Source organism: Canis lupus, chromosome 8, assembly GCF_048164855.1.
Source record: "Canis lupus baileyi chromosome 8, mCanLup2.hap1, whole genome shotgun sequence".
Taxonomy (NCBI): domain Eukaryota; kingdom Metazoa; phylum Chordata; class Mammalia; order Carnivora; family Canidae; genus Canis; species Canis lupus.
This window is the reverse complement of record NC_132845.1, coordinates 63,051,132-63,063,816: the sequence shown is the minus strand read 5'-3', so window position 1 is coordinate 63,063,816 and position 12,685 is coordinate 63,051,132. Positions and strand designations below refer to the sequence as shown.

General features: G+C 62.0%; 1 protein-coding gene across 2 annotated transcripts in view; it reads left to right on the top strand.

The window, feature by feature from the left end:
• TTYH3 (tweety family member 3) overlaps window positions 1-12,685 on the top strand; it is a 29,316-nt gene that overhangs the window by 5,406 nt on the left and 11,225 nt on the right. For both annotated transcript variants that reach the window (XM_072836796.1, XM_072836794.1), the window contains exons 2-7: window positions 8,314-8,483; window positions 8,604-8,715; window positions 8,841-9,061; window positions 9,260-9,355; window positions 10,257-10,329; window positions 10,610-10,685. In XM_072836796.1, the coding sequence (XP_072692897.1) occupies window positions 8,314-8,483; window positions 8,604-8,715; window positions 8,841-9,061; window positions 9,260-9,355; window positions 10,257-10,329; window positions 10,610-10,685 (748 nt within the window). The remainder of the gene's footprint in view (window positions 1-8,313; window positions 8,484-8,603; window positions 8,716-8,840; window positions 9,062-9,259; window positions 9,356-10,256; window positions 10,330-10,609; window positions 10,686-12,685) is intronic.

Genomic DNA, 12,685 nt, shown 5'->3' with positions numbered 1-12,685 from the left:
GAGGAACTGAATCTGCAGCCCAGGGACTGGGTCACAGATACAGGAAATGTCCCCATGTGGCCCCCCCCAGGAATTGGGACATGTGACCAGGCTGATGGTGGGTGGAGCAGAATCCCAGGAGTGCATGGCTGGACCCGTGCCTGGCTCCCGGAGTCTGCGGGGAGTCTGCCCTTAGCCCTGTGCTGGGCCAGCACACACACATGGCCCTCACATGGCTCTGGGGGGCCTCTCGTGGTCTTGGGAAGGACTCAGACCCATAGACAGGCCATTGCAGCTAGCATGGTGAGGCTCTGATAGGCACACACTGGGCCCTGTCGCCCAGAGCAGGGAGTCACTCGTGCTATCGTTGGTGGGGGCTGCTTTCCAGAGGGTGCCCCTGAGCTAAGGTCCTAAGGCGGGGCCTGTAAGTGCCAGGGCCTGCCTAGGGTCCCTGCGAGGGAGGGAAGGGATGACGCATGTCTGCAGAGTTGTGCTGCTGCCTGCCCAGCAGGACTCCTGGGGGGTCCACGCACAGCAGACATCTGCCGAGGCAGCGAGTGTGCTTCACACTGTGGAGGGGGCTGTGAGGGCTTTGGTGGGCCTTGGTCAAAGGCAGGCCTCAGGCCAGTATCAGGAGCAGGATGAGGGCTGCAGAGAAGGCGTCTGGATGTGGGGTGTGCCCCCAGGAGCAGGACCAGGTAGAGAGCCCAGGCTGTGCCAGGGTCTGCAGGTGGCCTGGTGGTTATGTGCCCAGATGGACTCGTGCACACACACGAGCCTGCACATGTGGGCCACCGTCAGGCCTCAGCTGGCGTGCCCCTTCCACTCCCCAGAGGAATCTGGCTCCTGGCTGCATCTGAGGCCCGTGGCCTAGGTCTTAGGGGTGGCCATTGGAGAGGCGCTTGCAGAGAAGCCTGGGGAAGAGCAGAGGACTTTTCTGGGTGTCATGTTGGGAAACATGTTAGAGCACCAGGACCAAAATAGATGCCCTCACCCCGGGGAGGGCAAGCTCTGTGCCGTGTTCTTCTGTGTCTGTTCACTCCGTGAGCTCATGTGGCCTGGGCAGTAGGAGAGCAGGCTGGAGGGTGGCAGGCAGGCAGGGTCGGGGTTGGGGGATGACCCACCCCCTCCCCTGTGGGGACATGAGGGCTCAGCTGCTGCGTGTCCATGTGCGGCCTGGTGCTCCGGGTCTCAGCCCTCAGCCCTCAGCCCTCAGCCTGGGGGGACAGCCTTGGACAGACAGCTGGGCCCCTTCTGGGCTCCTGCTTGGCCGGCCGCTGGCTGTGCTTTCTCCAGGATGGCCACGAGCTCACCGTCATGGAATTCGTGAAACCCAAGCCCAGCACAGTGGAAAATCTGTTTTTAATTTCTGGTCGGCATTTGGGAGCCACAGCCAAGTGTGTTAGAGGGGTGGGGGGCTGCGGGCCGAACAGCCAGCCCGGCGCCCAGCTCTGCTGCATGGCCAGAGCCTTCGGCACCCACTTAGCCTGGCCCAAGAACTGAGAGGGGCCTTTTCCGGAGCTTTCCTCAGGAGGCTTATGTGGGCTTGGACCCTGCTTCCTGTGTCACTGAAGTGCACGGGCCTCCAGCATCCCTTCTGGCCTCAGGCCCCTGGCCTGCAAGGTGGGTGCTACCCCTCCCCAGGTGGTCTAGGGAGCAGGGAGTCCATGCGTGAGCCAGAGGGCCAGCCCAGGGGAGTGGGCAACATTGTGTGGTGTGAACCCTTTCCAGTGAGGGACCCCGGACGTAGAGGAGCCATGGCAGCAGCCCAGCTCAGTGCCCATCCCTTGGCTCAGCCCAGACCCAGGCTCCAGCCGAGGCACGTTTGGGTTCCTGGGTGGTACCTTGCTGGCCCCTCTCGTGCCACGGGCAGTGGTGGGACGTCAGGTTTGGTTCCACCAGCCTGGGCTGGGGTCCTGGCTCCGTACCTCCTGCTGTGTGATCATGAGGGTTCCTGACTCCCTGAGAATACCAGTCACCCCTGGACTGCCGGCCCCCACGTCTCCCTAGCCCGCGAGCGCTGGTGCCTGGGTGCACGTGACTTCCCACAAGGAGGCTGGCTAAGGGGGTGTGTCACTGTGGGTCTGGGATTAGGGGGACCTGGAGGCCCACACATCCCATCAGAGCCCCAGGGAGGGACTTCCAGGGGGGCAGGGGTTCCCTAGCCTGGCTGTTGGCAGTGGTGGTCCACAGGGGGATTGACTGTTTGGGTCCCTGTCAGGAGCAGTTGCCGAGGGCATGAGGCTCCTCCCTGGGGAGGTGTGTAGGGAGACGGTTCATCGGGGGTTCCAGTGTAGGTTCCACAGGTGGCGTGCTCCCATGCAGGCTTGTGTGCGACTACTGCTGGGCTGTCTGTGTGCAGATGGCACATGGGTGTGCTGCCAAGGGCCCTGTGTGGCTACCCTGGCCTGGTGGCCTCTGGCACATTGGGGTGGCCCATGCTGACATGAGCCTGGTGTTGCACACGGGTGGGGTGCACTGACAGGCCATGTTCAGGCCAGTGGTGAGGCTGAGCCTCCAGTTGCAAAGCTCTTAGTAAGGTTTGGTGGCATGCCGCGGGCCCTCCCCTCACGGGGCTAGCGTGGGGCCCCCAGTACCCTGACTGCCAGCAAGCCTGGGGCTGAGCCAGGAAACATCCCCCCACCCCACCCCCACCCCCGCCCCAGGCAGGGAACCAGTTCAGGCTCACACAGAGAACAGCTGCTGCCCTGGGCCCCCTCCTACCCCTGCTCCCCCACTGGGGCTGGGGGCTTGGGTCCCTCAGTGGGCCTCAGACCTGGGCCAGGGTAAGGCTGTAGACCCCCAAGCTCTGGCTCACTGGGTGTGTCCAGAGTGGACGGGGGCCTTGGCAGACCTCAGGGCATGCAGGAGAGTGTGTGGGCACAGGCTGGGGTGGAGGCTGTGCTCTGGAAGGGGCTGCGGGAGCCTTGAGAGGATGGGATGGTCCAGGGCCCAGAAATGAGCTGTGGGGCCAGGAGGGGTGGGAGGGCCACGCCGAGTCCTCGCTGCCGGCGCCCGCCCAGAGCCCAGTGCGTTCTTAGCGCTTCAGGCGGCTGGCGGCCAGCACTGTGGCCAGCGGTGGGGATCCGGGCCCGAGCATCTCACCTCGCCTGACCGAGTGCTGACATCACTTCCATCACAGATGGAAGATTCCATGTGGTTAGAGCCCAGATGCTGATCAGACATTTCCCATTCTCTCTTTGAATGGGCCCAGGGGAAGGGGAGGGGGGCCAGGGGGAGGCGGGGCTGCCCCTGGGAAGGCCGGCGGAAGGCTGTCCTCTGGGAACGTGGCCTTAGGAGTCAGGGGCAGAGGTCGTGCTGGGCGCCCCCGTGCCTGGCTCGTGCCCCCAGCCAGCGACAGGCTCTGCACGTTCACCATGATGGGCCGGACCCCAGTGCCCTCCTGTGTGATCCAGGGCGGGGGCAGGGGTGGGTTCTGGTGCATTCCTTGGGGGCTGAGGGAAGCTGTTGTGGTACCAGCCCCGGAGCCTGACTTCCTGCCAGAGAGAGAGCCCCCAGCCTCTCAGACTTTCGGGGTGGCGCGAGGGGCACGGGTGAGCGACCCCTGTGTGCCAGGTCTCTGTGCTGGGGTTGGGGGCACTGCCTCTGCTAGACCGGTGAGCTTCATGAGGCCTTTCCAGCACTGTACTGGGGCAGGCCTGGGCAGACACACCCAGTGCAGAGATGATAGAAACAGGCTCCTCATAGTCAGGGGGCTTCTTGGAGCTGGGATCCTGGCTGTGTGGATGCCTGGCTCCCAAGGTGCAGTGTTACAGGGGGGACGTGGGGGCAGAGGGGCACCGGAGCTTCTGACTGTCCTTGCCTCCAGGGAAGCCTCTGGAGAGTACCCGGCTCTGAGCCCCAGAACATAGGATCACCGTCCAGCCTGGCTCTGGGGTTCCTTGGGCAGTGGCCCCAGCTCCTGGACCCACTCCGTGAGACAGGCACGGGATAAGAGTGTCCTCTGCCACCGTGGCTGTGGCAGTGATGCCCCCAAGGCGAGCAGCCTTCCCCACTTGCCAGTTGCTGCAGGTATCCCAGCACCCAGATGCTTGGGAGCCCCTCTCCCTACCCACGACCACAGGGCCACTGTTCCTGCCACTGCTGGGGAGATACAGGATGACACCATCACATGCATATTGTAAGTCTGAACGTGGGCGTGCACATCTGGGAATGCATGGGTGTAGATGTTTGAGTGTGGATACATATGTGTGAGTGTGCATGTGGGCACAGGTGTGTACATGCTCAGCTTGTCCTTGAGCAGCCCTAGACACCCCCCCGCCCAGCAGCCTAGGTGCCCACTCTCTGCCCCCAGCCCCCTAGGACCCTAACCTTTCCTGGGTGACCCCTGTGGCGGGGCTGAGTGTGTGCAGAGACTAGCTGCTCTAGTCCTCACAGTCCCCCAGCCAGGAGAATCATGTTCCTGTCTGCAGTTGATAGGTGGGGACACTGAGGCACAGAGGTCAGAGTCACTGACTCAATGTCATGTCTTGAGCCAGGCTTGGTGCTTTGGTTCCCAGGGAGCTGGAGTGCCCCCTGTGGGCATGAGTTTTAGGGTGGCTGGGGAGGACCCCTCCCTCGTACCTTTGTCTGGCAGTGGGCGGTCCTGGGCCTTCTGGTGGCCAGCCAGGGGTGTCTTCCCCTCGGTCTTGGCTCCCTCAGTCTTGGCTTTCCCTCCGTCTTGGTCTGGGTACCAGCAGGTCTTGGGTGACCATGCCATAGACTAAGAGGGGCCCAGCTGGGCTGCCAGGGGCCTTCTCCCACAGGAGAGCCCAGGGGGTCTGGTGAATGCTTGTACCACCTCACAAAGGCAAAAGTGGGGTCCAGAGAGTGGCAGGGCCTGGCCGGGGACCGCACAGGAACTCTCATGTGGCAGAACTGGGCGCCGACCAGGGGCCTCCCACGCTTAGCTGGAAAGAACGAACAGGTTTCTGGTTCTGCATTTTAATTATAAAGTTAGTACAAGTGTGTGGTTAAAAAAAAACAAAACCAAAAGACCCACAACAACAAAACAAACCACGATCAAAGCAGTAGGAGAGGACCCAAGGAAGGTACCAGTGTGATTCTCACCCAGAGAGACACAGCACCCTTCCCTGACCTCCTGGAGGAGGACGCACCCACTCAGGGAGGTGCCCAGTCACTGTAAATCACAGACCTGCCCCTGTGCGCTTCCCTGTCCTGCTCTCTCTGGTTTCTTGGGCCCACCTCATGTCCAGCAGGCGCTGTCCCTGCTCCCTCTGCTGGGTGGCTCCAGGGGCTGTGAGTGAGATCCGTTGTGGACCTGCCAGGCCTGGTACCTGCCATAGCTCCCAAAGGAGCGGGGAGCCCAGCCTTATTCCAGGTGTGATGTCTCACCTGGCTGGTGGTGCTATCTTGCCTCAGTTTTCCCATCTGGCAAATGGGAATGGGTGGTCCTGACACGCCTGAGGCAGTGTTCTGGGCCTGCAAGGAGCTTGCTGGTGAGTCATGATGACAGTGAGGGCTGAGTGGGCTCTCAGGACTCCAGCGTGGGTGCCTCTGGTCCCAGCTTCCCCACCTCAGGAGGATGTGTGTCCATGTGTGTATTTAACCACCTGCTCCAAGCTTGCTGTGTTCTGGACATGGTGGGTGGGGGTGGTGGAGGTTCAAGCAAGACAGGAAGTGGTGGGGTGGCAGGGTCAGGGTCAGGCGACTCCACCCAGCTGGGCCAAGGGACGTCTGTTAGAGCAGAGGGTGGCCTCCAGGGGGACTACCAGCATGGGCCAGGCATGGGGCTGGTGGGCACAGCCACAGTCTGGGAGCCAGGGTTGGCAGGGCTTTGACGGGGGGTTCTTTCTGGGTGGGGGTGTGGTGTGGTCTTTGGGGGCTTGTGGGAGGAGAGGAGCCTGCAGGCAGGATGGAGAAGAGGTGGCAGCATCAGGACATGGTGGCAATGGAAGCGCAGATGTCCCCTGTGAGCCATGGCCCCAGGGACAGTGCTGCGATGTGCCCTTTGCCTCTGACCGGGGAGGAGGCAGTGGGTGGGACCCGTGCATGGGAGGGCCAACCCCTGGAGACATGCTCTTCCACTCTAATGTTAATGACATCCGGTGCTGGGTGGGGTGAGGGCGGGGCCTGATAGCAGGACTGTGAAGGTGACCCCCCTCCCTGACTGGCCCTTGGCCCTCTGACAAGCCTTTGATTCCTGCCTGGAGACTCCTGGCTGTGGCCTGGGTCTTACCAGTACCGAGTTACCATTGTGACATGAGCGCCCCTGACCTCCAGGAGCCTTAGGCTGATGAGGGGGCGCTGACTCCAGCTTGGATGCAGGGGTGGCCAGGGCCCATCAGGCCCTCCTGCCAGGGCAGAGGTAGTGGGCAGCTGCACCCCCAGTCTGAGGGAGGGACAGAGGGCGCCAGCCCCCAGTGACCATGGTCCCCATATGGAAGGCGGGGCGGCCAGCAAGGCCAGACTGTGACATGTGACTACAGCCTCATGGTGCCTGCAACCCTGGTCTTCCCCAAGATAGGGCCCCCATCTTGTGCCTCATGGTGGGGCGTGGGGGCAGAGGTGTGAGCCCTGGTTAGGTGGGAGGTGGGAGGCCCCCCTCAGGTGTCGGGGTGGGTAAGGGATGGCGGGCCTGGTGGGAGACCTGTGGGAGCAGCGGGCTCCTGGGAGTGCAGGGAGTGCCATCCTGCCTCTGCTGCTTGGCAACCATCTCTGGGGAGACGGCTGCTGGGTATCAGGGCCTCTGTGGCTGAGCCTCTCTTCCCAAGGGGGTGCTGCAGGAGGCAGGTGGGCCTCCCACCCCTCAGGAGCACTCCAGGGACAGCCACATTGCTGAGTATTCAGACATGGGGAGGGAGGGTGTGTTCAGGTCCCCCCAGGCCCAGGGAGGGCAGCTGTGGGGTGCCTATTGGTTGCACCCCAGATCTGATGGCCCCTGTGGGGTGGATGCTACTATGCGTTGGACCTCGTGCGTGGCACTTACTTGCCTCCTGCCGTGAGTTTCACATGGTCAGGCCCAGCCTGCATCCCTGTTAGATGGTCACTCCCATGCCAACAAAGCATGTATGTGAGTAGAGATCCCAGAGGGGCTGTGATGTAGGAACATGGCTTCTTCCTCCATATCTCTGAGGGCAGTTTCTTTCCCGGCGAAGTGGAGGTGACACACTGGGCCAGGCAAGAGGGAGAGCAGGGTGCCCAGGGGAGGCCAGGCTGGCATGTGTTCCAACAGAGGGAGGCCCAGCCCGGGGCGGGGCCCACAGTGGGAGTCCCTGCTGGATCAAGTCAGCCCCTTCTTTTTTTTTTTTTGGTATATAATGCAATTTATTTCTGCCAGGAACAAACCGCCCCTTGGTAATGGAAGGAAGGTATGATGGTAGAGGCTAAGGGAAAGTAACATCTTTCTCCAAAATGTTGCAGCAGATGCAGCTTTCTTGTGGGCTACTTGAGAACTACAGAATTTCTGCTATTTCACTTCTGCACATAGTGAGCTCACCAGGCTCTACTAATAATAAGATGACTTGGCACCACTTGGCCTTGGCCAAGTTGACCTGTGGGCATACATTTCTGGAAAGTTAGTAACTTTTTGACAATATAATCAGGACTTTATTCTAAAATCTATTTTAATAATCATAGATGAGGTAGAAAATATCAGCCAAGATAATAAGTCTGTTAATAAACCCAAAGTGAGACAAAAGCTTTTAAATTTACTTAGCATGTTCATAATTCTTAGGAAAGTTCAAGTCAGCCACGTCCATGGTGGTGCCCACCTCCGTGACAGGGGGGTGCTGCAGGAGGCATTTCCTCCTCCCCTGGTGATGCCCGGGGTGTGGCCAGGGAGTTCAGGGCCCTTCGGGCCACCCAGGGCCCAGGGGCTTGTGAAGGTGGCCAGATCCAGAGCAGGGTCCAGGCTGACAGTGAGGGCTCTGCTGCGTGCCTGGCCCTACCAGGCGTGCCCTCGCTGACACTCTACCAGTCTCTTCTGAGGAGAGGTTGCCCCCTTTATACAAAAAAGAAAGCAGGCTCAGGAGGTTAGGGGCCTTCCTGGGCCGCGTGGCCATCTGCCCTCCTTCCTGGGTTTGGTCAGAGGCCCCGGAATAGACATATCCTGCTTTGGGCTCCAACGCGGAGGGCACAGGGCCTGGAAGGACCCCATGGCCATGACCTCCTGGACCTCCAAGTGTAGCTTGGTTCCAGTCCTGATGGCCAGTACAGGGTTAAGGACGGGGCGTCCGTGGGATCTCAGGCCTGCTCAGGCCAGCCACCCAAGCATTGGGGGGACGGCTGGGTGGGAGTGTGCTCGGGTGCCGCGTTAGGTGCAGCAGAGCCCGGCAGGGGGCCACACCTCCAGCGCCTCCCCACCTCCCACAGGCGCTGCTGCTGCTGGGGGCCACCGCGCTGGCCTGCCTCGCCCTGGACCTCCTCTTCCTGCTCTTCTACTCCTTCTGGCTGTGCTGCCGGCGGCGCAAGAGCGAAGAGCACCTGGACGCCGACTGCTGCTGCACCGCCTGGTGCGTGATCATCGCCACGCTGGTCTGCAGGTGAGCGCGGGCCCTGGCCCGCTGGGTGGGGGCGGGCCTGACAGGCCGGATCTCCCCAGTGCAGGGCGCCCCGCCCTCACGCGCCCCTCCCCCCTCCCCCCACCCTCCACCCTGTCCCAGCGCCGGCATCGCCGTGGGGTTCTATGGCAACGGGGAGACCAGTGACGGCATCCATCGGGCCACCTACTCGCTCCGCCACGCCAACCGCACAGTGGCAGGGGTCCAGGACCGCGTGAGTGGCCGCCCGGTGGGGAGGGGGCCCCGTGTCTGCGTGTGTGAGCGAGGGGTGGGTGTGTGCGGGGGGACAAGCGGGGAGCCCGTCTGTGCCCGGGCTCACTGGCCGCTGGTCCGGCGCAGGTGTGGGACACGGCAGCCGCCCTGAACCGCTCGGCGGAGCCTAGCCTGCAGAGCCTGGAGCGGCAGCTGGCTGCGCGGCCAGAGCCCCTGCGTGCGGTCCAGCGGCTGCAGGGCCTTCTTGAGACGCTGCTGGGCTACACAGCTGCCATCCCCTTCTGGAGGAACCCCGCCGTGTCGCTGGAGGTGCTGGCTGAGCAGGCCGATGTCTACGACTGGTACAGGTGCGGATGGCCCTCTTTTCTGCCCACGCAGGAGAGGTGGACCTCCCTGGGCTGGTTGGGGTCAGAGCTGTGGTTTGGGGCCTAGTTCCCCTGGACCCCTGGCTATTTCCCTCAGCTCTGCCCCTGCGCTAGCTCCGCCCCTGCAGTACCACCGCCCCCACCCTCTGTGCCCCACCCACACCCACCATGTGCCCACAGGTGGCTGGGCTATTTGGGCCTTCTGCTGCTTGACGTGGCCATCTGCCTGCTGGTGCTGGTGGGCCTCATCCGCAGCTCCAAAGGCATCCTGGTTGGGTAAGTCTGTGGGCGTGAGGGGCAGAGGGGCAGAGGGCAGGGGTGGGGTACCCACAGCACCATCTTCTAAGTCAGCCTCGCCCTCCCCCATCTGTGCAGCTAGCCTCAGGTCGGCCATGGGGAGCCTCTGACATTCCTCCTGTGTCCTGGACCTGTGCCCCTGTGGTGCGCACATCTGCCCTGCCTGTCCTCAGTTCCCACTGGGCTCCTTGCCCCTTAAGTCTGCACATTGTAACCCAGAGGCCACTTAGTCATGAGGACACCAGAAGGTCCAGCTGGGGGCTCTGTCTTTGGCCTGGAGGCAGTCTGGCAGCAGTCCCTGCTGCATCACTTATTCAGTTGGCCACCTTGGGGAGGTGGCTCACTGGGATGGGGAAACTGGAGCGCAGGCCCAAGGGACCCAGGGATGTCTGACCACCAGGGCACAGCCTGCATTGGCGGGGGGCGGGGGGTATGAGGAGCAGCGGGGAGGCCTGAGTGACTGGACCAAGGGAGGCAGGTGAGGTCAGGCCTCCAGTAAGGCAGGGGCCAGCAAGAACCCTGCCTGGTGGTTTGAGGAGGCGCCCCGCAGGGTTTGAGCCCCATAGGGTCTGGCCCAGGCTACCAGGTCCCTCTGGCCACGCCATGGAGAGCAGGGTGAAGGCCAGGACCCATCGTCTGCTAGAGGGAGGGGTAAGCAGGAAGATTGGCCCTCCCTGGCCCTACCCTGGGCCCTACTCGAGCCCAGCCCAGGTAGGAGGGAGATCATCTGTGCCCAGCCTTCGGGTCACTCTAGCTAAGGCCAGACTGCAGGAGGAGCAGCCCTTGTGTGGGCAGACCCCTAGATGTTCCCAGGATGCTGATCCTCTGGCCTGCAGCCACTCTAGCTGTAAGGGTGCTGACTGGCTTTCTTTGCCCCAAGGGTCTGCCTACTGGGGGTCCTGGCCCTGGTCATCAGCTGGGGCGCCCTAGGCTTGGAGCTGGCCGTGTCTGTGGTGAGTGGCAGGGGGAAGTGTGATCTGGTCTGCTTGGCCTAGGCATGGGGTTGGGGTGGGGAATGTCACACTTCTCTCCCTTCCCACCCTCCCCTGGGACACTGACGTTCCCCATGGAGTAGGGACCTTTCCATGGGCACGCAGCAAGTCGGTGTCTTCCCAGATCCATATTCTACCTTCCTGGGCTGAGAGCAAACCCAGGGCCCAGGCTCTATCTGTGAGAGCTGAAGGTTGGGGGGCCTAGCTTGGTCACCCCATCTTCCTTGCCTGCACCCATCAGGGCTCCAGTGACTTCTGTGTGGACCCCGACACCTATGTGACCAGGATGGTGGAGGAACACTCGGTGCTGAGTGGGGGTGAGTCTGCAGTTATGTCTGAGCTGGCACCCCCCCACCCCCGGTGGCCAGGCTGAGGAGACCCACCTGAGTGAGGCCAAGGCATCCTCTCCCTCATGGGCTTTCAGTCTGGGGGAGGCAGGACTACCGTAGATGAGGAGGCTAGTGAGTGAACAGGAACACCTTCTGTGGGGGGGGGGTGTGCTCTGAGAATGATGACAGGTGCTGTGTGAGGCCAGAGACAGTGGAGCATGGGATGCGGGTGGAGGCAGGTGACCAGGGGGCAGGCAAGGCAAGTGATGACAGGCTGTTTCAGAGCAGTTGGTGTGGCTTGCCAAAGAGGTGGCATTAAAATTGAACCAGAGAAGGCTATGTGTCTTATGCAAAGGCCCTGAGGCAGAGACAGACTTAATGTGTTTGTAAGGCAGAAGATAGACTACCTGGGAAAGGAGAGGATGGGGAGGCTGGCAGGCAAGGTCGAGGACAGGAATCTGAGCTTAATCCTGGGGGTCCGTTGGAGGGTGGGAAGCCCAGAAGAGACCTGATCCAGGATTGGATTGCCTTTTAAAAGCTGCTTTGGGCTATTGGAGTGCCAAGGAGGTCAAGTAGGAAGGCAGGGAGGCTGTCGTACTCCTCCAGGCAGGAGATAGGATGCCTCCAGCCAGCGGGGTAAGAGGTGGATGGGGATGTGCTGTGAGGCAGCATGTTGGGGCACCTGGAGAAGCAGAGTGTAGGGAGGGAGCAACCCAGGGCTCTGCTCTCTGCCTGAGCCACTGTCGTCATGGGAGCCACGGGGGCCACGGACGGAGGAGGTTGCCGGGAGCGGGTCTGGGCCATCCCAGGAAGCAGGTACATGCAGGACTCGGGCTCAGGTGCAGCCAGAGCTGGAAGGTGCTCAGCTCATCAGTTTGCCCTGCTGTGTGTGTTCCTTGAGAGAAGGGTAGAGGGGCTGTCTCCGTGGGGACAGGGGTTCTGAGTAGCCTTCAAATGCTGGCCCTCTTGGGACCATCTTCCCCTCTTTGCCTGAGAAAGCCACAGGGAAGAGAATATGGGCTGGCTTTAGCTTATCTGGTTGAAGGAACTGGTTCCACCCAAGCCCGAGGAGGCCCCTGGAGGGCAGGTTGTCTGCCCCCCAGTGGGGGAGGGGTGGGCCTGCTGTGCTCACCAGTGTCCCTGGCCTCCCCAGGTCCTCACTGCTCAGGACTCTTAGGTCCTTAGCAAGCTCGAGCTGCCCCCACCTCAAGTGAGTGTGGGCTCCCACCTGCAAGCCACAGGCCACCCCTCCCAGAGCCAGGCAGAACCACGGCCAGCGTGCTGGCTCCATTTACAGGTGGCCAAAGTGAAGTGGGTTTCACACAGGCTGGGTGGGAGCCCAGGCCAGAGGGGCGGAGTGTGGGAGTGTGGGAGCTGTGCGAGAAGCTGCCCGGGCTGTGGGAAGCCCTGTGCCCAAGCTCCTACTCCTGGTCCCCATCTTGCACCGGGCACTAGAGGGCTCCTCCCAGAAGGGAGGTGCCTGGAACTCCAAAGCCAGCATCACTGCCTCAGGCAAGAGCCCTGACCCCACTGGGGGGAGGTGGGGCAGGCAGACAGGGCTTCTCCCCCAGCTCCAGCCAGGCTCGGGTCTCCCAGGGTTCTCAGAATCAGAATTGTAAGTGAATCCCCATTTTCAAATGTGAGATGCCAAATTGACATGTTTTAATGGGGAGACAGGCCACCTGAGTCCTAGGCCTCCTGGCTGCAACACACATGTCACATCCCCTCCTCCGTGGGGTAATGTTCTGGCCTAAGAACTGTTATTCTGCCCTGGTGACCCAGGAACAGATGCATGCCTAGGTGTCTTCTGACCCCATGTCCACCCCTGGTGCCCTGCCTGCTGCCCCAGAGGGAAGGGAGGAAGAGGGCTGCCCCCCGCAAGGCAATCATGCGTGCTGCAGGGACGCCGCTTGGAGCAGAAGGGTCTGGGCCCTGGGCCTGGGCTCTCTGCAAGCCACCTCCCCTCTCACACATCTTCGAACACACAC